The following is a 24,923-nucleotide window of genomic DNA, read 5'->3' as shown; positions in this document are numbered from 1 at the left end:
GAAAAATGAGACTCGAAATAAGGAAAAAAATTTTCCCGAATCTAAACCGCACCTGAAATTTGAGACTCGAAATTCAAGGGGAAAGAAAAATTATAGGCCGCATCTCCAAAGCTTAGCAGTAAGGCTTTAGCAGGTAGCCATTGCTATGTGTCAGGCGCTCCATCCGTATTTATACGCGTACCCTTTCTTTTCCACGTGCTTCGTCTGGTTTGAATTGATTGCTTATTTTTCTTTGATCTGATAAGCGCAGTTTTCTTTGTTATAGGTGTTTACGTCACTCTAAGCTGAGTATGCATTACTGTACTGTGTCATGCATTGTTTGTCGCATTCTGATAGTGCGTGTTTATGGCCTGTCGCCGTTCGCAGCGTGGCTTGCTTTTGTGCGCACTACCGCCGCTTACAATTAAAGAAAAAAAAAGAGGAATCGTCTCATTAGTGAAACAATGGCAAGAAACTGCTATTTATTGTTACTTACACTGCTGCTTTCTTTGATAATGATCAACAAGAACCAAATAATAGACTGCGTATGATAGAAGATGTTCTGAACGAGAGTTTAGCGAAAATTTTTCTCCATTTGAAAACCTTTGCAGGCGCCTCTTTAGTACATTACATTCTACACAGAAATTAGAGTCATCTTAGATTTAAAAATCTAGTCAATTGCCGTGCTTCATTTCTGACTGTATCACTATTAAGCATAAGAATAATACGAATATAAACATGACATGATATGTATATTCTTCCGCGTTTGGTGTTGTCTCACTCTAGTTCCATAGTTTATTAGGCAGACAGGATTTAAATGAGATAGCAGCAAACACGAAAGAATACATGGCAAAATGTTTATATGCGTATTATTCTTATGGTGACGAGAATACTGCATGTGATTCACAATTTATAAAAGTCCCTATTAGCAACCATCTCTTCTCACAGATAGGAAAAAATTCAGAATGTAGAGTTGGCCATATTGACAAACATCCCAAACAGTCTTGCCAGTTGGATTTTCGTAGTACATTGAAATGCTGATACATTCGAAGATGAACAATACGGAATTTGTATTTACTTCGTTGGATAATGTATGAAAGTGCAGTGGTCGAAAGTCAGGGCGGAGAAAATAGCTCGTCTTCCACCTTTTTTTTAAAATTTATTTACTGACGCAGAGGTTTTGACGCCAGTATTTATCTTTGTGCCTACAAAGCGTGCCTGTGTAGCGCTACATATATTCGACGGCAGAAGTAAGTTGTGGCGGCACCCACCAACTTTTTTCAGAATTTCCGCTTGCTTTGCACTCGATTCTAAGCCGCAGGCGGTTTTTTGGATTACAAAAACCAGAAAAAAAGTGCGGCTTGGATTCGAGTATATACGGTACCTGCTGAGGATGACACAGCTGTCAGTCAGTATTGTTGGCTCTTCTAAGACCTGTTCAGATGGAGTTCACAGCTATACAATTTCTTGGCCCAGCAACTGGAAAGATTGAAGGGAGATGAGATGATCCAAATGTTGCTAACAAGAATGAGAAACAACAATCAGTGAAAGATCAACAATGCTCTCTGATCTGTCGCCATGCTATCTAAAGGTAGCAAAACATTACCAAACTTGACAGTGTGGTTGATATGATATGGAACATACATAAAAACTGGATACATTCTGCTAGAGGTAAATTTTGTGTGTGTGTATGTGTGTGTATGTGTGTGTGTGTGGGGGGGGGGGGGGGGGGGGGGGGGGCCATGCATGCACCTGTGTCCATCTAGTCCTACATTAAAGAGACACAGGGAAGCTACACACAACAATCTGCTATTCAATTATCCGAGGGCAGTGACCATACCACTGTCATAATAAGTAACTACAGTAGAATTATTAAGATTAGTGCTAGAATGAGATTTTCACTCTGCAGCGGAGTGTGCGCTGATATGAAACTTCCTGGCAGATTAAAACTATGTGCCCGACCGAGACTCGAACTCGGGACCTTTGCCTTTCGCGGGCAAGTGCTCTACCAACTGTGCTACCGAAGCACGACTCACGCCCGGTACTCATAGCTTTACTTCTGCCAGTACCTCGTCTCTTACCTTCCAAACTTTACAGAAGCTCTCCTGCGAGGAGAGCTTCTGTAAAGTTTGGAAGGTAGGAGACGAGGTACTGGCAGAAGTAAAGCTATGAGTACCGGGCGTGAGTCGTGCTTCGGTAGCACAGTTGGTAGAGCACTTGCCCGCGAAAGGCAAAGGTCCCGAGTTCGAGTCTCGGTCGGGCACAGAGTTTTAATCTGCCAGGAAGTTTCAAGATTAGTGCTAGTATAGTAACATAATAGCAGCAGTTGCTGCAGAAAAGTCAAGGTGCTTTTAGTACTAGTAGTGACTTTTTTACATTTTTAATGGTTGTATTGCAGAAGTACTATGAGTAGTCTTAACAGCACTAACAGCAGTGGATATAAATATTACTGCAAAATTATTCAAAATAGTTTGAAATAATGAAAACCTATGGCTCTTTTTGTCAAAGTGAAGGAACACCTGACAGGGAGAGGAAGAAGATGCTGTAGGAAAGCTACATATAGAGTAACATATATTGAGAGTCCTAAACAGTGCAATAACAACAGAAGGAAGTAAGCCTAAAGATAAGAAAAAATAAATAGTGGTAGACACCATAAACTTAGTTCAATGATCAGAATAGAAGGAAAAGTGAAAGAAAAGAAATAATTATCACAAAATTTCACGTAAATGCTATTCTATATATAATCAGTCCATTGTTGTCACAGGAAACTGGACTTCGATAAATAAATATATAAATAAGTCTATTTCAGCCATCTGAGTGTAAATAATTTTCCTGTAGTCCAAGCACTTTCTCCAATATTATAAACTCAATGTGATTGGACACACTGGAACAGTACATACATCACATTACATTACATCTGATATTTACGCTTGAGAAGTAATGAATGAATAGAGAGAAAATTTTAAAAGAGGAGCGGAAAGTATACCTGTCAGAGAATATAGCTGAAGGATGAACAAAGAAAACATAAATGTGATGAAGAGCAGCAGCAAGGATAATAACGGTGCTCAACATCAAAAGTGGGAATGACACTGTAATTGAAGAGATGTATGAATCCTCCTGTCTAGCAAGCAACCAGTAAACTCCCAATTCTTTAAAGAATCTAATTTCCATGTACAAAACAGCTTCCAACATGTGATTAATATGTTAAATATCTGACATTAAGCATGTAAATGAGAAAAACTTAGAAAAGATTTGAAATTTTGCTTAAAGTTTGTTTGATGTCACTAAGTGCTCTCATTATAAAACACTTAATGAATGTAGTCTGGGGAATATGCACTCCATTTTAAGCAAAAGTAAGTTTTTCACTAATCTCTCAATCATTATGATGTCAGAACTCTTGAACGATGTGTCTTCGTGTCATACACTGATGTAATTTTGCAGGTACATTCAGTGGTATAAGTGGATCCTGTTTGCACACTGTGTTGCCAGTAGAATTGGTAGTGGAGAAGTAATAAAGTAAAATATCATGCCTTATGATGAAGTTTTCCTGCATGAACAGGCAAAATGTAAGAGACAAACTTTTTTCGTTTCATCATTTTGTGTGGGGGTGTCAGTGAAGAGAGAGAGAGAGAGAGAGAGAGAGAGAGAGAGAGAGAGAGAGAGAGAGAGAGAGAGAGAGGAAAAAAAAGGTTTGAAATTATAGTACTTGCCAGCATGTAAGACACACTTTTTCTCCTTCAAAAATAGGCCAGAAAACTGCTTGAATCCTATAACCTAGTCTTCGCTAAAGGTAGGTAGCTATAAGCTCCATTTCTTTAAAATTTCTATGCCTTAGCTTGAAGCACTTCATTGTTAGCTTCCTTGTGAATGTTGAACAGTCCAGTTGTATAGAGTTCAGTGGATGCACATGAGCCATTGTGAATAGTTTTTATATTGTTCATTCAGGCTTCATACATTGTTGTGTCTAATGTTGAGATCCACCTGTGCCATAGCTATACTGAGGTTTTAACTGAAAAAGAGACTGTAAAATGGCACTGCTCTACAATTGAATTTAAGCTGCAAATGATTGCCTATGCTAAAGAGCATGGAAACAGGGCTGCAGAAAGACACTGCAGGCCTCATTCAACTGAAAAAATGAGAAGAACTTGACAAAATCAGGAGGATGTTTTAGAGAAAGCACCTCGCATTAAACATAAACTGAGAAGTGGAACTGTTACATGGCCAAAACTTCAAGCAGAACACAGTACTTGGATTTTTGAGACCAGACAAGAGGGAATTTCAGTTTCTACTAAAATGATCATTGACCAAGCAAAAGTAATATCCACTAATAAAGGGATCGCCAAATTTACTGGGTCAACATTGTGGTGTTCCAGATTTATGAAGAGGTATCAGCTTTGTATGCAGAACAATACAAAAATATTACAGAAGATGCCAACCAGGTATGAAGAACAAATTGCTTAATTTCATCGAGTTGTCGTTAAAACAGCTAAAAGACGGAAGTTGAACTTTCGCAAATTGTAAAAATGGACAAGAGTCCCCTAACCTTTATGTGCCTTCTGACAGAACTGTGGAAGGTCACAAAAGCATCATTGTTAAAACTTCAGGACATGAAATGACTTATTACACAGTCATTTTATCCTGCTGTGCTGATAGGACAAAATTTCCAGCACCTTTGATTTATAAAAGAAAGACGCTTCCTACGGAAGAATTGCTGAAAGGAGTTTTTGTCCATGTACATTGTAAAGGATGGATGGATGGATGGATGGATGGGTGAGAAATCAGGTTGTGGACAGATAAAATTTGATCTAGGCAACATGGAGGCCTACTGACGAAGCCCCGTTACTACAGGAACAGTTTTGTTCTCACAGAACAGATGATGTTAAAAATAGACTGAATGAACTGATGATTCTGGCAACTCTAATTCCAGGAGGGCTATCTAGTTTACTTCAACCATTAGATATATGTATCAACAGTCCATTTAATAGATTTATGTATGAGGAGTGGAACATATGATGCAAACCTGGGCCAATACCTGGCATATCAACAGCAGACTAAATGAGTGAAATTTATAGACAAACAAAAACTATAGCAATTTGTGTCTGTGCAGTAATTTAAACACATAAATGCTTGTGTTTCAGCAGCCTTCAAATCATACCCGACTTGAATTACTTCTCCTTTACTTAAAAAATGTTAATTGGTCAAAGAAAGTACTAGTGAAATTTTTGGCACGGGTTGGAGAAAATGAACAGTGATAATTATAAGAATAACATTTGAAGTAATGGAGGAGGATATTACTACTAATGTCAGTTACAAACAGAGTGGGGGCAATGTTACAAGCTCCACATGCTAAAGCTACTGCTCTGTTTGTTTCATCTTTTAGATGACAGAACAGTCATTTACACGTCTTCCACATCAAGTAACTAATTATTGACATGCAAACTGACTTAAAGACGACAGCAGTGTGAGCAGTGATGGGCAGTACGTACCTGAACACGTGACGCATCTGGTCGAGGACTGTCGCAACTCGAGGGTTAGAGTCTGACACCAGACTGATGTTACCGAACTGGAGGATGTGCTGCAGGTTCGTCAGTTCCTGGTGGGGAATATTAAGCATTTCACAACCTCTAGGTTTTAAAGCTTGTTCTCACAGCTAGAAACAGTGCAAGTTGTCCTAAACTACATGCATTTATATTGAACGTGTCCATGCTACGCATATAAACAGGCAAGTAAGTAGAAGTATTATTAAATGCTCACAAAATGAAGTCTGAATTAAAAGTGGCTTTGAAATTCCATATGAATTTTGATCCTGCAGCAGAATGTGTGGCGATATAAAACTTCCTGGAAGATTAAAAGTGTACGCTCAACTGGGACTCAAACCTGGAACCTTTGCCTTTAACAGACAAATGCTCTACGGAATGAGCTATCTGTCACAACTCACGACTTGGTCTGACGACTTTCCTTACACCAGTACCTGCATAGCTTAGTCTGTAGAGCATCTGTCCACAAAACCCAAAGATTCTGGTTCAAATCCATGTCTCGCATGGGGCTTTCTCTCCCAGAAAGTTTAATTTTTGAAACTGTATATAAACTAATTGTTACAATTCACAAGAGCTGCTACTAACGTCATTCTGTAGCATCATGTGAGGCATTGCTATAAAATAATAGTAGTATTACTGCAAAACATTTTATTCCAAAAACATACATATAATCTCCTTCTCTACCCCTATAATGTTCTGTGTGTGTTGAAGGAAACAGTATCACAAGTCTTCCTCTGCGAGCTCCTCAATGGCGCGTGACACTTTTCCTTTCACTACTTCAATGGACTGAAATCTTGTCATTTTCATGCAGATTTGACCTTGAGGAATAGATTATAATCACAAGGTGCTAAGTCAGGTGAATACGGTGGGTATTCTAACACTGGGACATTGTACTTCGCTAGAAACCTCTAACACAGAATGCGGTGTGAGCCGGTGTGTTGTCATGATGCAGAACATGTGACTTGTTCTTCCACAATCTGGGTCTTTTCCCTTTCTCTTGAGAAAGAACCTCAGTGTAGTAATGTCAATTAATACACTGAAGAGCAAAATAAACTGGTACACCTGTCTATTATCATGTAAGGGCCCCAAAAACATGCAGAAGTGCAGCAACATGAGATGGCAAGGACTGGACTAATGTCTGAAGTAGTGCTGGAAGGAACTGAAACCATGAATCCCGCAGGGCTGTCCATAAATCCATAAGAGTACGAGAGGGCGGATATCTCTTTTGAACAGCACATGGCAAGGCATCCCAGATAGGCTCAACAATGTTCACGTCTGGGGAGTTTGGTGGCCAGCGGAAGTGTTTAAACTCAGAAGAGTGTTCCTGGAGCCACACAATGGACATGAATGGATGCAGGTGATCAGACAGGATGCTTACGTAAGTGTCACCTGTCAAAATCCTATCTAGATGTATCAGTGGCCCATATCACTCCAACTGCACGGAGCCCCCACCAGCTTGAACAGTCCCCTGCTGACATGCAGGGTCCATGGATTCATGAGGCTGTCTCCATACCCATACACATCCATCCACTTGATACAATTTGAAACAAGACTCGTCTCACCAGGCAACTGTTTCCAGTCACGTCAGTGTTGATAAGCCAGGCAAGGCATAAAGTTTTGTGTCGTGCAGTCATCAACAGTATACGAGTGGGCCTTTGGCTCTGAAAGCCCATATAGTTGATGTTTCGTTGAATCGTTCGCACGCTGACACTCGATGACGACCCAGAATTGAAATATGCAGATATTTGTGTAAGAGTTTCACTTGTCTTTTTCCGGCCACAGCGTTGTCTGAGATTTGATGTTTTATGGATTCCTAATATTCACGGTATACTCTTGAAATAGTCATATGGGAAAATATCCACTTCATCGCTACCTCAGAGATGCTGTGTGCCAGCGCTTCTGCGCCGATGGTGACACCACGTCCAACTCACTTAAATCTTGATAACCTGCCACTGTAGCAGCAGTAACCGATCTAACAACTGCACCAGACACTTGTCATCTTATATAGGCATTGCCAACTGCAATGCCTTATTCTGCCTGTTTACGTAACTCTGTATTTGAATATGCATGCCTATGCCATTTTCTTTGGTGCTTCAGTGTCGTTTGACCTTCAGAAACCCAGTGAATACACACATTTCCTTTAGTATCAAAAAGTAATCTGAATCTTGATTTGTTTATTCGAGCTACTTTTTTCTGTTAATAAAGTTGGACCCTTCCAAAGCATGGACTTGCACTTTGTTTCTGGATCATAAGTGAAAAACCAACATTCTTCACAAGTTATCACCCTTTCCAAGAAATCAGGATTATTTTCAGTGGTGTTCGAGGAGTCAGTACAAACATTACTACAACATTCTTTATCTTCAACCACGAGAGCTTTTGGCACCAGTTTTGCACATTCATATTAAATTGGTTAGATAAAATTTGCTTTATGCATTCTTTGCCAATTCTCACAGTTTCAGCAATCGATTGAATACTCAACTGATGGTCAGATCAAATCAGGATTACACACTTTTCCATATTTCTATCTGTTTTTAATGTTGAAGGGCGTCCTAGGTGCGATTTCTCTTCAACGTCTATTCTGCCATCTTGAAAAAGCTCAATCCACTCAAAAACTTGTGTACATGACAAAACAGTCCTCACCATACACTTCTTTTAGTAAAGAAAGGTTTCAGTAGAAGTTTTTCCAAATTTTTTGTGAAATTTCAAGACAATTCGTTGCTCTATTATTATATTTATAATTTTTCCAGCAAAAAAAAAAAAAAAAACTAACAGTGCTTACACAAATGAAGAACACGGTCACACTGATTTGTCTATAGACACCAGTGATGCCGCATTCGACTGAGAAGGCTTCATGCTTCACAGCTCCTGGCCGTTCATCTTTGGCACATACATTCTTAGTCCACAACAGCATCAGTCCCGTATTTTATAGCCACACATCATATGTCACACTATGACTCACATAGTGGCATAGTTCCAAATCCCACCACCACATCAGCTGTTCTAAAACTTCAACTCTCACTACTTGCAACCATGCTAGCTGTGTGTTATTCTACAAAAAATCTAAGTATTTACCAATCATACAATGAATTTTCCACACCACATTTCTAATATTAAGCAACAACATTTTTCCTTGATTGATTTTGTAGTCTTCAGTCCAAAGAATGGTCTGATGGAACTTCCCACCCACGTATATCCAGTGTAAGCCTCTACATCCCCATATAACTACTGAAATCAATACTGTATGAACCTGGTTTCCATAGTCAAGCCTTTGTCTCCCTCTACAATTTTACTCCTCACACCTGCCCCCATTATCAAAGTGATGATTCCTTGATGCACCATGTGCATTCCATTAACCGATCCCTTCTTTTATTGAAGTTGTGCCAAGATTTCTTATCTCCCCAATCTCATTTAGAAACCTCTTTATTAATTAGTCAATCTACCCATATAATCTTTATCATTCTTCTAGGCACCACATTTGAAAAATATCCATTATTTTCTTGTGTGAACTGCCTATTGTCCGCATTTAATTTCCATACAAAGTTACGCTCAGACATATAACTTTAGAAAGGACTTCCTAACACTTAAATTTACTTAGAGAGGGATAGAAGTTGAAGTAATGAACTAAAATTTGTGCCAAGGATGGAACTTTAACACCGATCACCTGCTTACTGACCACTGCACCGTTCTGGCACTGTGGCTCACACAGCTTCATGGACTATCCTAGTCTAATGTGCTCTCTAACACAAACCTCAATTCATGCCTTCAGCCCATTTTCTCTTTCTTAAATCATCAGTACTGCCAAGGCTCTCTGATACTGGAACAGCACCCCAGCTTTGTACGTAATGGGGAAATCCTGCCTGTACCTCAGGTGTAGATGATCTACTGATCTGACAGAATTACATTTTCCTGCAGATATATGAGTCTCAACTTTACCTTCAATAAGGATATTATCTGAAGTAATGAACTAAAATGTGTGCCCTGGCCTGGTCACAATTTTTAACTCATTACTTCAGATTTTATCCTTACCGAAGATAGAATTGAGACGCGTGTCTCCAGGAAAATGTAATTCCATCAGATCAATAGATCACTTAAATTTAAGTTCAATGTTAGCGAATTTCCCTTTCTCAGTAAGGTTTTCTCATTATTACAAGATTATTCATTGTTAGTTATTTTGCTCCCAATATACCAAAATCCATCCCCACTTTTAGTGTCTCATTTCCCAATCTGATTCTCTCAGGATCATCTGATTACTCAACTGCATTCCATTGCTTATGGATCGTTTGCCCTCTGTGTCTTTTACCATACTCAGAAGGAATTTGATGTATACTTGACTTTCGAAAAAGCAGATCATCTTTCAGATATCCCACAAGAGCTGCTGTACTGGCTCTTCCTTCTCCTTCAATCCCTCTGGTAGAAGAAGCCCTTGGCTCCAAAAGCTTGTGCATTTCCATACCTTGTGTGTATTTTCTCCTGCTGTCACTTAGTGAATAGATTTTTTATCTGTCCATTTTATATTGTATTTTCTAACATTGAATATTTTCAACAGTAACACATGTATTACTCTCATGTATTACACAATAATGACACAAGCAACTGATGACAGTCAAAAACAAAACATGCAAAATTCCTCAACATTAGTCTGTCACAAAAAGTGATAACCCATTTCACGATACGAAGGCAGACATGGAATTTCAGAGAGAGGGAGAGAGAGAGAGAGAGAGAGAGAGAGAGAGAGAGAGAGAGAGAGAGAGAGACTACTTTTGTTGCTCTCCATGCATAGTGTAACTTATACAGAGCAGCCATTCAGTCTCACTTTCTTGGCTGAGCAAGGTACTTGTATGTTCTGAAACTACGAGACATATTGTCTATACAATAAGATGAAACATACCGCTGTCCGTAGTGCTGATTGAACTAATCACTGAAGAGGAGCTGTAAAGTCTCTCACACATTTGTTGGTTTCACTTTGCAAAACAAGCTAAAATAACACCTAAAACAAACAGTCACACTGCATGCAAGGTACAGCCAGGAATTTGATCCCTCAACACAACACAAGTCAAACTTACTATGAACTGTGTGGCACTTGTAGATCTTCATAAATGAATGAAGAAAAATGAAGTAGCGTTGATATTTTGGGAAAGCTGTATAAATGTGCACACTGGAGAGAAAAGTGCAGACATAGCAAAAAATAAATAAATAAATAAATAAATATTGCTTTGACAACTACTTTAAAATTGCCACATAGCAATTAACTCCATATGGAATGTTTAAAGGCATCCTAGGCAACAGAGGACACTAATTCTTTACAAAATTTAATTTTATGTTCCCCAAAAGCAAAGTGAAATCTGTGAGCGAATTTTTCGTCCAGTATCAGAGAGATGGATCATGACAGGTGATGAAACTTTTTCTTTAAATGTTAAGTGTTAGTTCTGAGTAGCAAATTATTCCGTGGTGTAATTACAATCGAGGCTGAAAAACAATAATTACAAATGAAGCTTCAGTCTGTGAACAAAATCATGGCAGTTTTTTTTGTGATTGAAAACAAAAATTAATTGTTTTGAGCAATTGAGAACATCAAAAACATCTGAAATGTTCTGTCTAACACATTCAAAACTGATGTGCCATTCAAAATCTATGAGATGGGGAGCTTGAAAACTGAAACAGTCCTAATTCATTAAAATACACACCTTGTCATAAATGCAAATGGTACTTTCTGCACAACCCTCACCCATTACAGCGCACACACACACACACACACACACACACACACACACACACACACACACACACACACACACACAACGCGGTAGTCTACTGCCTCCGCCTGAGTGGACACTAACAACTGCGACCAAGAAACAGCTGGACCACACAGCTGGTGGACACACTGCCAACACGATGTTCTTCATTTCAGTGACTGCTTCACAGCCTGTGCCATCTGGATCCTTTCTTCAGCTTTTCTTAACTGCACATGTGAGAACTCTCCCCGCAATATAGTTTTCTGGCCTCAACCTCTGTTAGTCATTCCCCTTACTCACCTAGCCACTTCCCTTTTCCCATTCCAGCACTATACAGCCCTCTATTCCACCAATGCACCAAATGTCTCTTCTTTTCTGACACCCCACCTCCTTGCCCTTCATCTAACCTCCCAACTGCACCTAGCTGCCCTACTCTCTTCCCGACTCGTTTCTGTATGCTCCTACAAGCAGCCCTTTATCATCCCCCACACGTATCCTGCCATCCCCCCTTACTCCCCGCCCCAAACTCCTCCTCACTCCCACCACCCAGTTGCTTCTCGCATCATATGCTGCCGCTTGCTGTTTGGCCTTAGCACCCAGAACTGTGGTCATGTGCGTGGGTTGCATTTGTGTGCATGTGTGTATTTCTGATGGAAGTCTGTTAGGACAAAAGGTTACTTGCTGACAGTCTTTTTGATGTGCCTATCTACAACTCAGCATATCCGCTATATGGTGAGTAGCAACTATCCTGTTCATAATATTGTTATTATTCCATCCTGGATTTTCCATTGTTTGGTAATGGCAATATTCTAAGAGCAACTTTAAAAATAAAAGAAGTCTGCTACATAGTATTGAAAGTGCTTTGATAATTATGGCAGTTACGAAGGAAAATTGATGAGACAAAAGAGATGGGGTGTTAGAGAGTTAAGGGAGGATTACAATTTTGTGTCCTGTCAGCGATGTAGTCTTTAGAGATGGGGCACAAGCTGACAGTGAGTAAAGGATGGAGGAAGAAAATCGGTCACGACCTTTTTGAACCAATGAATTAGCATCTACATCAATAGATTTTGGGTGGAGAACCTGAATCTGGATGGCTGCATAGTAATTTTAACTCCTCAGCAATGCTTCACCCCACTCTGTTTAAATTTGTTATCTGTATCTTTAACTTTGGCCCTTTCAGAATGTGCAATGCAAATAAACCTTCTATTCTTACACCTCTTAAAATTTTTATTTATACTGTATCAAAGGGATTAATTTCCTTCCCATGTATGTAACATGTTGCAGAGAGGAGTATATTTAAGAAGCAGCTTAAATGTTGCGGTCTTCAGTCCGAAAACTGGTTTCATGCAGCTCTCCACGCCAGTCTATACCATGCAACTATTGTCAACTTTGCTTAAAGGCTGCACCCTACATTCACTGGAACTTGCACTGAAACCTCCTTACTGTGTTCCTCCTTTTTTCTCTCCCTACACCTTTTACCCCCCTCCTCCCCACATATTTCCTTCCATTACCAAAATGGTGTGTCACTGATGCCTCAGGATGTGTCATATCAAGCAATTCTTTAAGTCAACTTGTGCTGTAAATTTCTTTTCTCCAATAATAAATGCTTCATTCACCTACATCTAGATTATTACTCTGCAATTCACACTAAAGTGTTTGGCAGAGGGGCCACAGAAACACTTTCAGACTGTTTCTTGACTGTACCACTTCTTTATAGCATATAGGGAAAAATGAACACTTACGAGTGAGCACTGGTTTCACTTATTTTATTTGGATGGTCACTTCCACTATGTAGGTCTGAGTCAACAAAATATTTTTTCATTTGGGAGAGAATGTTAGTGATTGAAATTTTGTGAAAAGACCTTGCTGCAACAAAAAATGCCTTTGTTTTAATCATTGCCACCTTGACATGCATACCACTGCCACTCTTTCACGATACTACAAAAAAAGTTGCCCTTCTTGAAACTTTTTTTACATCCTCCATTAATCCTACCTGGTAAGGATTCCATAATGCACACAAGTACTCAGTAAGATGACAAACAAGTGTAGTGTAGATAATCTCTGTAGTAGCTTTGTCGCATCTTTTAAGTTTTCTGCCAATAAAACACAGTTTTTGGTTTGCCTTCTGCTACAACATTTTTATGAGAAGATTCAGTTTAAGTTGTTCGTAATAATAATCCCTCGGTATTTAGTTGAATCAAAAATTTTTAAATTTGTTTGATATTCATGTAAGTGAAATTTAATGGACTTTTTTCACTATTCAGGTGGGAGGACCTCACACTTTTTATTGTGTATGGTCATTAGCCACTTTTTGCACCACACAGATCTCTTGTCTAAATCACTTTTGCAATTTGGCTTCATCTTTCAGAGACTTTATTAAATGACAGATGATGGCATCATCTGCAAATAATCTGAGGGGGGCGCTCAGAATGTCTCCCAAATCATTTTTGTAAATTCAACAGCAGAGGACCCACAAACAGTTCACTGGAGAACCCCAGACATCATTTTTGTTTTACTTATTGACTTCCCGTTAACAACTATGAACTGTGATGTTTCTGACACCTAGTCATGAATCCAGTTGCACAACTGAGACAACACACCATTGGCATGCAGTTTGATTCTGTAACTCCTTTTTAGTTATCCCATCTAATTTAAACATTCTTCTGTAGGATAACATTTTTAAGCTCTTATTCTCTTCTTGTGTGAACTGTTCATTGTCCACATTTCACTTTCGTACAAGGCAACATTCTGGACAAATAAATTCAGAAAAAACTTTCTAACACTTATATTCAATATTAACTAATTTACCATTTTCAGAAATGCTACTGCAAGATTGTGCTTCTTGCAGTCCCCAACACACTTACAAGTTTTATTTCTTCGCCATGACTTTAAATTAACTTTCCAAGTTTCTCCTCTATTTGCAGAATAGGGAGTGAGATTTCCTAATGTATGGTCTTCAGTTTTTTCCAGTGAACACAGGCGTAGCCCTTTACATAGCATTAATACTCGTACAAACAACAATACAAAATTCTCCTTGTCTCTCTGAACAACAGTGCCCACACGACATCCAATAACATTTCAACTTGTACATCGGTACTGTTCCAGTGACTTGCAAAGTAATGTTACAGACCCACCCGAAATGCTCATACAAACAGAGAAGAGAGGGAGATACTGCTAATTCTAACCTGTTCATTCATACCAAGAGAATCTGAAAATGGAATAATGTACATAGTGAGATCGTGCAGCATCTTAGGCTCACTGAAAGACGCCATCTCAAAGTGCACTTTTGTGGAAGCGGGACGGCTGCGCATCTGCTCCCGCACTCTGGCCAGCAACTGCATTCGTTCCCCTACAAAAGTTGGAAACAGGGATACATGAAAAAGTCTGAGAATCAGAGATAGAAATGCAACAAACAAACATTTTGTGCCGTTAAAATCACAGATCAATATAGAGAAAAGTTACAAGTATCACATCTCCACATACTTTAAAAGGTTTCAGCAAGTGAAACCATTAATATTGACACTGCTAAAGGCTGTGAATTAACTAAATTAGAAGTTCAACCAGGCAGAAGGTTACAGGAGCTTATTAATTACTTAATGGCCCACAAAATGTGCTGAAATCAGCAAAACACAAAATCAGAATAAAGAAATTTTATGTAAGCTGAGCAAGGACTCATTATTACAGTTGGAAGTGTCTGCTTGGTCAATGATACAAGAAATTATCAAAAATAAGCTATGACAGCACATTTCATAATAACTTACTAATAGCTGTTTTACAACATGATGTTTCATCACAAATATGTACTGTGCAATACTGTTACTTTCATCTCTTACAGAAAACTATTCCATATATATTTCTGTGTTCAATAAACTGTTAACAACTACACACAAAACTGAATGTGAAATGTCTATACTTTCCTTTCCTACTTTGTATCTCCTACATAAAATGGCAGAACAGGATTGCAGTCAAGAAAGCACAACATACGCTGAACTGTAAAAGTATCGCAGCTTGGTTGTTTGGGGAAGGAGACCAGACAGCGTGGTCATCGGTCTCATCGGATTAGGGAAGGAAGTCGGCCGTGCCCTTTCAGAGGAACCATCCCGCTTCCGAGATGGGACGGTGGCATTGCTTGTGCAGTGGAACAGCTCTTCATTCAGCAGTTTGCCCCCACTAACTGCCATCAAAGGAACAAACACCTACCATATTTACTTGAATCTTAGCCGCACTCAAATCTAAGCCGCACCTGAAAAATGAGACTCGAAATCAAGAGGAGAGAAAAGTTTTAGGCCGCACCTCCAAATCGAAACATAGTTGGTCCATTGTAATATGAGACACAATTAGATTGAATGAGTGATGATATATCTACAATAGTTTGGTTCAAATCGTAAGCTCAGCAGTTAAGCTTTACCAGGTAGTCATTACTATGTGTCAGGCGCTCCGTCCGTATTTATACGGGTACCCTTCCTTTTTCACGTGCTTCGTCTGGTTTGAATTGATTGCTTATTTTTCTTTGATCTGATAAGTGCTGTTCTCTTTGTTATAGGTGTTTACGTCACTCTAAGCTGAGTATGCATTACTGTACTGTGTCATGCATTGTTTGTCGCATTCTGATAGGGAGTGTTTACGGCCTGTCACCGCTCGCGGCATGGCTTGCTTTTGTGCATGCTACCACTGCTTACAATTTTTTTTAAAAAAGAGAGAGGAATCGTCTCATTAGCGAAACAATGGCAAGAGATTGCTATTTGTTGTTACTAACACTGCTGCTGTCTTTGATAATTGTCAACAAGAACCAAATAATAGACTGCATATGATAGAAGATATTCTGAACGAGAGTTTTGCGAAAATTTTTCTCCGTTTTAAAATCTTTGCAGAAGCCTCTTTAGTACATTACATTCTGCACAGAAATTAGAGTCATCTTAGATTTAAAAATCTAGTCAACTGCCATGCTTCATTTCTGACTGTATCACTATTAGGCATAAGAATAATACAAACATGACATGATATGTATATTCTTCCGTGTTTGCTGTTGTCTCACTCTAGTTTCATAGTTTATTAGGCAGACAGGATTTAAATGAGATAGCAGCAAACATGAAAGAATACATGGCAAAATGTTTAAATTCATATTATTCTTATGGTGATGAGAATACTGCATGTGATTCACAATTCATAAAAGTTCCTATTAGCAACCATCTCTCCTCACAGTAGCAAAGAATTCAGAACGTAGAGTTGGCCATATTGACTAACATCCCAAACAGTCTTGCCAGTTGGATTTTCGTGGTACATTGAAACGCTGCTACATTTGAAGATGAACAACATGGAGTATGATGATAGGACAATGGTGGACGGTATTCTCTTATAATCTTTATCTTCATGCCATATGCTGGCATTGAAGGACAGATGTGGGCTTATCACACTACTTATTTCACAAGTTCACAATTATTGTTAGTTTAGAGATGGCTACACAGCCTGGAACTTTTGACCCATAATACCACCATCCTGCCTGCTTTTAATGTACCTATGGCTCACAATGTTATTTTACACTCCTCCGTCAATCTGAAGATGTCCTACAAGGATGAAACACTTCATTGCCAATAAAAAAGATCAAACAATTTGCAACCAAGACTCTTATTTCAAGAAATTCATAACCAATTGCTGCACCAGTCACCCAGCATGTAATGGAACCAATTTTAATAACAATAATAATAATAATAATAATAATATAATCATCATAAACATCAGTAGATGTACCATTATCTGGGATAACAGTTTAACCTAACAAATGAAAGGCAATAAAGAAAGGTCTATGTAATCCTAGGTATGAGCAGCAATGAAATTTATAATCCTGGTTGTTACAAATATTTGGCTGTTTCTTCTAAATATGTCGAGATTTCCGAGGTGATGGTTAGGGTCGAAGTGACGGTTAGGTTGAGACCTCATAGCATGGCTGAAATTCTACATCTACGTCTACATTTATACTCCGCAAGCCACCCAATAGTGTGTGGTGGAGGGCACCTTACGTGTCACTGTCATTGCCTCCCTTTCCTGTTCCAGTCGTGTATGGTTCGCGGGAAGAGCGACTGCCTGAAGGCCTCCATGCGAGCTCGAATCTCTCTAATTTTACATTCATGATCTCCTCGGGAGGTATAAGTAGGGGGAAGCAATATATTCGATACCTCATCCAGAAACGCACCCTCTTGAAACCTGGACAGCAAGCTACACCGCGATGCAGAGCGCCTCTCTTGCAGAGTCTGCCACTTGAGTTTGCTAAACATCTCCATAACGCTATCACGGTTACCAAATAACCCTGTGACGAAACGCGCCGCTCTTCTTTGGATCTTCTCTATCTCCTCCGTCAATCTGACCTGGTATGGATACCACACTGATAAGCAATACTCAAGTATAGGTCGAACGAGTGTTTTGTAAGCCACCTCCTTTGTTGATGGACTACATTTTCTAATGACTCTCCCAATGAATCTCAACCTGCCACCCGCCTTACCAACAATTAATTTTATATGATCATTCCACTTCAAATCATTCTGTATGCACACTCCCAGATATTTTACAGAAGTAACTGTTACCAGTGTTTGTTCTGCTATCATATAATCATACAATAAAGGATCCCTCTTTCTATGAATTCGCAATACATTAAATTTGTCTATGTTAAGGGGCAGTTGCCACTCCCTGCACCAAGTGCCTATCTGCTGCAGATCTTCCTGCATTTTGCTGCAATTTTCTAATGCTGCAATTTCTCTGTATACTACAGCATCATCCGTGAAAAGCCGCATGCTGCAAGTGAAACGAGCAGCTATAAAAATACTGAAATCTCAGCTGTCACAAATATTACATTGTTTCTTCCAAAGATGATGTTATGTTTAAGGTTGTGGTTGATGGTGGGATCTGAGAACAAATATGTATTGGGTTTCACAGCCATACTGACATGAAATGTGAAAATATTGTCCTTCACCTCTTGCTTCCAAACACTATCAGCCTGCTATTTTCTTTAGCAGGTGACACACCCCCTTTTGCCCCCATCATATCTCACAATGAGTGCTGACAACATTGCTGCACAAAACACAGGCACCACCTAGACTTTTACCATCTCCTGCAGGAATGTATACATCTTGTTGAGCATTTGTCCAATTTCAAAGGCAATTCAATTCCTACTACAAATGAAATAACAACTAACTCAGGAAAGGATTTAGCTGCAATCTCTTTTTTCATTGCTACTACAAAAATATATATTTTTGGTAAAATTGACATTACATTTTCTCAGTTGGGCAAATTACTGAGTATTCTTACTTAGTGACATCGTTCTCCAATCAATCCAGAAAAACAGTTAACAATAATTTACTGATAAAAGAATGGTGTCTATGTAGTGCAAGGAAGTTAGAATAGATTCTAACCTCCTTAATGCAGCATCACAGAGTTCGTCCACCTAACATCTTGTCGCGTCCAACGAGCAATCTAGATGCTTAATGACACAAGAAAGGGGAGGATGGTCCGTTCAGTTAGCTACGTGAAGAAGGCTAACAGGGTATTTTGAAGGAGTTATGGAACTCTGTCAGAAATATACAAACAAATAGGCAAGACTTTGATAACTACAATCTTTAATTGCTTGTTAGAGCAAAACTGAATGGATGACCTCTATGAATGCACACTATTCCTGCTTTTCCTACACTCATGGACAGAGGTACATGGCTAATTCAGAGATGCAAAAACAGCCAGAACAAAACTACAAAAGTCCAGCCCTGGGTCTGACCTGCACGAAGGTTCCTCCTGGACCCCTTTTTGAACTGAACTTTCTCTCCAGGCACTGTCGTTACCGCTTTTATAGGCAACATCAACCTCTTCTACGTTGGTGTCTGGCCAATGTCCTTCTGGGCCTCATATGTTACCATATAAGGTTACTGTCAATGTTTGAGTTGCGCTTCATCATGTGACCTCACGTGATACCTCCTGAGACTTTTTACGGTCAATGCCAATCCTACGGTGTCCCCTTTGAATTATCAACAAAACTTACTCGTTCTGGCTTCTGTTCTACTGCCTGTTAGGCATTGCATATTGTAAATAGGCGACACCTCCCCCCCTTAGGGAAAAGTTTGTAAGCGCTGTCCTCAGTGACTACAAAAGTTTTGTACAATGTTCTTACTTGTTTTATTCATTCCTTATAACGGGAAGCATACACATTTGTTTTACTACTCTGACATACGTAAATGCTCACAGTTTTCTGCAATGATACATATAAATCAATATTCTCTTGGAAAAGAACACATTTACATTTCATTTCACAGATTACATCAACGTTAAAGTATTATACATACATTTATTATGATTACACTTTTCTTCTCTCGTAGTATAAGTATATATTTTCATTTTACAATGTACTTTTCTGGTTGGATGAGTATACACTTTTCTTTTAAAATCGCTTCTACAATCAACTTCATCATTAATTACATTTTATACATTGTTGCACACTTCGTAACATGATTACAATTTCATTTGTTTGTATTATTATGTTTAGATTGTATCCCCATTTGAGCTGTATATCCATGACTTTTACCTAAAAATTTCCATTTCCCTATACCTCGGAGCACAGTATCTGTACGTCTTCCTTTGTGACAGATGACAGTAATGCACTCATTCACAGGGGCAACAAACAGCCATTCATTATTACTTATCGGTGTCCATAGCCTTTCATTTTAATACTATTAACTTTCACATGGAATCCTTCGGAACTTCTCGCACTGGTTGCAGCATCTTCACCTCACATCTCTCACAGTCATATGTATACAAGAGAATGAAAACCTGTTTGCATATTCTGAGGCCCTGACCTACTGTTTCATAATGTAACTGTTCGCTGTTTAACTTCACCTACTGCCATTTCACGTTATCAATTAGCATTAGCTCTTTCTCAGAGTCAATATACTTAAATAAACACCTTGTTCCATCTACTTCTGATGGTAATGGTAGTAATCGGTAGAGGTTGTACACATTGCCCTTTACTAGTGAGATGTTCAGCACATAACATAAGATGTTTCAAGCTATGAAAACATCCATATCAATAATTCTGATCAACTGATAACCGCTATCACCCGTAAGTGCAACAGGGAACTGCATATCCTTGATGTTGTCTTAATCAGTTCTACACATTTCACGATCTGTACTGGATCGATCAGATGTGCTTCCAGAATGCCTTTCTGAGCTTTAACAATTGCTGGTATTAACATACAGTATTCCCACTCTAGCTCATTGAATATGCCCACGAGTTGTATTAACTGTTCATTAACAGTGATCAAAATGACTGCTTTCTGCAACCATTTGTCAGTACTGCTCTCAAATTCTACTATGTGCCGGCTTGATTGTTTCATTCCGTGCATTTTTTGCTACCGAGTTTACAGTTTGGTTAAATCTAGTCAAAGTAGCTTTAACTATAGTCACTTGTTCCTTCGGAAGTCTGAGCAGCTGTTTCTTTTCTCCTTCTAAGATGTCTATCTTCGCCTTGAAGTACGTACCGTCATCTTCATCTACAGTTCTGAACAAAATTTTACTGAACTTGCCCACAAGATCCTTTTTCTTTAGACCAGTTTCATGCCGTGCTAATTGTCCAATTAGTCGCTGCACTTTTTCAATTTTTCCTATGAGCCAATTTAATGCAAATTCTAAACTTTTACACACTGCTGCACTCATGTTCAGCAACACTAATCTTTTCTTACAATACATAATTGCCTGCCTCGCGAGAGCCTTGATGTGTGCAAATTTTTCTTTCATTTCCATCAAGTAGAAATAATTCACAATTTTCCAAGTTACACTGTAAATTTTCATTTGCCCCAGGTTACCGTAATACAGTCTGGGAGACATCTGGAACTTGGTTACTTGCATATGACATTCTTGTCTGGTGTGTTCAATCCCTGTGAGCAGGAAAGTAACGTCAGCAACACAGTACGACGCCAACATCTAGAATTAGAAAAACTCCTTCAATCTATTGGCATGAACCATAAAATACTTCTTTTCACTTCAGGCGGATTACCACATTAGACCGCTTTGTTAGTACTACTGTGCACAGACCTCGCCAATGCGTATCTAACTCATGCGATCTGCCTCTTTGTGCACTCTCATGAAACGAAAGAACCTTATCCCACAACGAAATTCCTTAAGATTCTGCATTCTGTCATAGTATTCCTTGTTCTTTATTTTACATTGCACACTGTGCTCTCACACACACCAGTGCATTTCTTGTATGCACTCCTTTAGCTCCGTCTCATAACCATCAAAATTATACCTCATTCCAGGTGGATCTTTCTGCAGTATCCCTGCAATATTACATTTTCTTCCAAATAACAACTCATGTGGCATACACTCTGCCGTACTGTGCGGTGTCTTATTACATACAAAAACTGCAACTGGAACCCAACTGTCCCAATCTGTCTGCACTTCATTCACATAATGCCACAACGTCTCTGTTAATGTTCGGTGCAACCTTTCTAATGCTCCGTTTGTTTGGCGGTGGTAGCTGGTAGTCTGAATCTTTTCAATACACAGTAGTTTACACAGTCTTTTCATGATTTCACTCATGAAATTACTTCCCATATCACTCAACAATACTGACAGTATCCCGTACCTCAGTATAATCTTCTCAACTAGTATGCGCGATACTGTATCAGCATCTTGCCTGTCAATCACTTCAGCTATCATAAACTTCATCAGTGCATCTTGAAACATAAGAATATACTTGTTCCCACTGTCCATCTGATTTAATGGACCTACTATATCAATATCACACCTTTCGAAAATGTTTTCAGGTGTTTTTGTGATTTTTAAAGGCATCTTTATGTTTTTCCAAGTGAGCTTGTTCTTTTGAAAAATTTTACGCTTTTGTCTGTATTCCTCTATATGTTTTCTCATACAGTTCCACACACGATACTTCTTTATTCGCTCATAGGTCATTCCTCTGTCCTGCTGTCCTCCAATGGGAGAAACCGTTTTAGTATTATGGCTTTTTTGCCTTCACTTATTTCTTCTGGCATTATCGGCTCAGCTGTCTCTTGTTTCCCGATATACTTTTCTATATGACCAATAAAGTTTTCACACTTCCGAGTATAATCTTTCACAATCCTCGGCTCAGCTGTTTCGTGTCCTGGTCCTTGTCGGCTGTGTCTCCTGCCCGTTCACTTGTGTCAAACAGCCCTGCTGTCTTTCCCAACCTGTGGGTCCCTCACCTGCACTACAGCTTCCATGTCGGCTGCGTCCTGCCCTAGGCTACTGTTGCCTTCCAGTCGCACACCTGCCACCCTGACTTCTCTTATTCGTGAAACTGTGTCGCTGGTTCGGTTCCGTTTGCCACTCTTGTACAAGGTTTGATAATCATACTCCTCCAGCTTCAAACTAAACTTCATCAATCTGGATGAAGGATCTGATATACGACCTGGCAATGTTAAAGTTTTATGGTCAGTAAAAATCAAATATTACAGACAGTCTCCAATATTTCACGGTCCAAAAAATGGTCAACATTTCCCTTTCGATCGTACTGTACCCTCTTTCCGCCTTGTTTAGCATCCTCGAGGTAAGGCACTTCCAATTTTTCCCTGATTCAACAGAGCTCTGATGCTTGACTGGCTAGTGTCAAGTCATAATTATGAAGTCCTTTTCAAAGTCCGGACACTGCAGTATACGTGGAGTTATCAGCTTCTCCTTCCAATACTGAAAAGCATTCTCTTGCTCAACATCCCACATGTAAGGAACTTCTTTCTTCAGTAATTTGTATAGCATCTTCGCGATTTTGCTGAAGTTGCTTACAAAATATTGGTAGTATCCCACAAGGCCTAGAAATGTCTTTAATTGCTTTGTTTTTCTGGGCTGCGGATACCACTTTATTACCTTGATCTTCTTTACTAGATTTTTCCCGATTCTACTTTTATCAAAGCCTCTGGTAGATACACGACCTTTGTGATCTCCTGTTTTGGAATGATAGCCATCCTCATTCCATTCACCTCTATTTTTATCCAACACACCCATTCCTCTCAGGGTCCAACTGTTATCGTTGAAATTCTGTTAACATTTGGTTTCCACCCTTTTTGCTTCTCTCTGGAAATCCCTGCTGCCTGTCACTTTTGTGTTTCAATTGCTAATGACTTTCTGTAAAAACTCACTCTCACCTTTTCACGTGTTTCTCACTTCACACTTAAGCCTTTGTCGAAAGAGCCTTCTCTCTCTTTTGAAGTTACTGTGCGGAGCTCACCCAGTGACTCCATCTTCACCTCGTGATGCATCCTTTGCTCAGTGTCTAAGCTTTTTCCGAAAGATCCTTGTCTTTCCTGCACTTCCAAGTACCAGTCTTTTAATACCTAACTGAACTGTGCAGAGCTCACACTCTTGCTCTGCCTTAATTTCCGATCCATTCCCCTTGAAAGAGTCTCGGCCCACCAACTCATCAAAAGGAAGATCTTCCCCGATTACATGGAACAATGCCTCAATTGCATTCCACTTCCCATTTGTAATCCGAGGTTTACGGTGCCTTCTGCCCTTGCAACCATATTAGCGATTCCCCGAATCCTAATATATTCAGCTGCACTACATTTTCCGCCATTTTTCAGACTACTTTTCCAAACTAGGCTTATCTGTGTCCCGCTATCAATGAGATACCTCAGGTGATCATTAATACCTGTGTCACAGTCCACTTTTACAAACTTATTTTTGCTTTTGCAGTCAACTATTAATATCTTCCTAGGCAGGATGTAAGGTGACTGCTTTCTTACGCCCTTACTTAGTTTTCCTGGCTCTTACCTTTCCTATATACATTCTGTGCATGGCAAGCGCTCTCTGGGCTGTCTCTCACATTATGACCTTTTCTTTGACATTTTAAGCAGATTACAGATTCATTCTGCACATGTGGGCCCCTGCAACTTTGCAAATTGCATTGTGAACATTTCACTAACGTTTCACTACTCTCACTTGGTCAGTTTCCTTGCAATTCCCTGGTGCAACCAGTCCTGCTTTTCGTATTACTTTATCACTACAACAATCTTGCATCACATGGCCTGTCTTCCGTGCTTGAAGGACTTCGAGGCCTTCTTTTCACTTTGTGGCATGGCACCACTGTCTCGGGCACCCATCTTTTCTTGGGAAGAGGCTATAGCACTCTCCTCTGCCAGAGTGATCTCTATAGCCTCTGCTATCATTAACTGTTCACTGCATGCTCACACTATGGTCTTTATCCTATTGTCATAAATGCCCTGGATAAACACAGTCTGGTTTAATTTCCAGACAAAAGCAAGGCTACCTTCTAATTTTGATTCTTTCATGGTACCTTTAATAGCTTCCCTGAAATGGTGTTGCATTGTATCCAGCCTTGAGCCCCACAGTGCTATACTTTCCTCAAGTTCTTGCCGACTTCAAATCAATTGGCAAGCATAGTAATCAAGTGTCCTTTTGTTGCCATAGTTTTCTACTAATACGGCTCGCACATCTCACCAAGTGGCGCTTATGTCTGTAACTAACAATTTACTGCATGCTGAACCCACTAGCTTAGTTTCCACAAACTTCAAAAGAGTACGATGCAGCTCTGAGTCAATAAGAACAATGCTAAATCACAGTTATTGAGGAACTCATTTAGAGTCTTCTTAGCGATGTCGAAAGATTGAGGTGTTAATTTTAGCACATCCAACAAATTAACAAATTG

General features: G+C 39.4%; 1 protein-coding gene across 2 annotated transcripts in view; it reads right to left on the bottom strand.

The window, feature by feature from the left end:
- The window catches only part of LOC124717189 (ADP-dependent glucokinase), an 87,910-nt gene that overhangs the window by 19,170 nt on the left and 43,817 nt on the right, over positions 1-24,923 (bottom strand). The window contains exons 5-6 of one of the 2 annotated variants that reach the window (XM_047243966.1): positions 14,434-14,597; positions 5,466-5,572 (exon numbers count right to left, since the gene is read on the bottom strand). In XM_047243966.1, coding sequence (XP_047099922.1) covers positions 5,466-5,572; positions 14,434-14,597 — 271 coding nt within the window. The remainder of the gene's footprint in view (positions 1-5,465; positions 5,573-14,433; positions 14,598-24,923) is intronic. The other variant, XM_047243967.1, reaches the window with a different exon arrangement.

Source organism: Schistocerca piceifrons, chromosome 9 (genome assembly GCF_021461385.2).
Source record: "Schistocerca piceifrons isolate TAMUIC-IGC-003096 chromosome 9, iqSchPice1.1, whole genome shotgun sequence".
Taxonomy (NCBI): domain Eukaryota; kingdom Metazoa; phylum Arthropoda; class Insecta; order Orthoptera; family Acrididae; genus Schistocerca; species Schistocerca piceifrons.
This window is presented reverse-complemented; position numbering and strand designations above follow the sequence as displayed.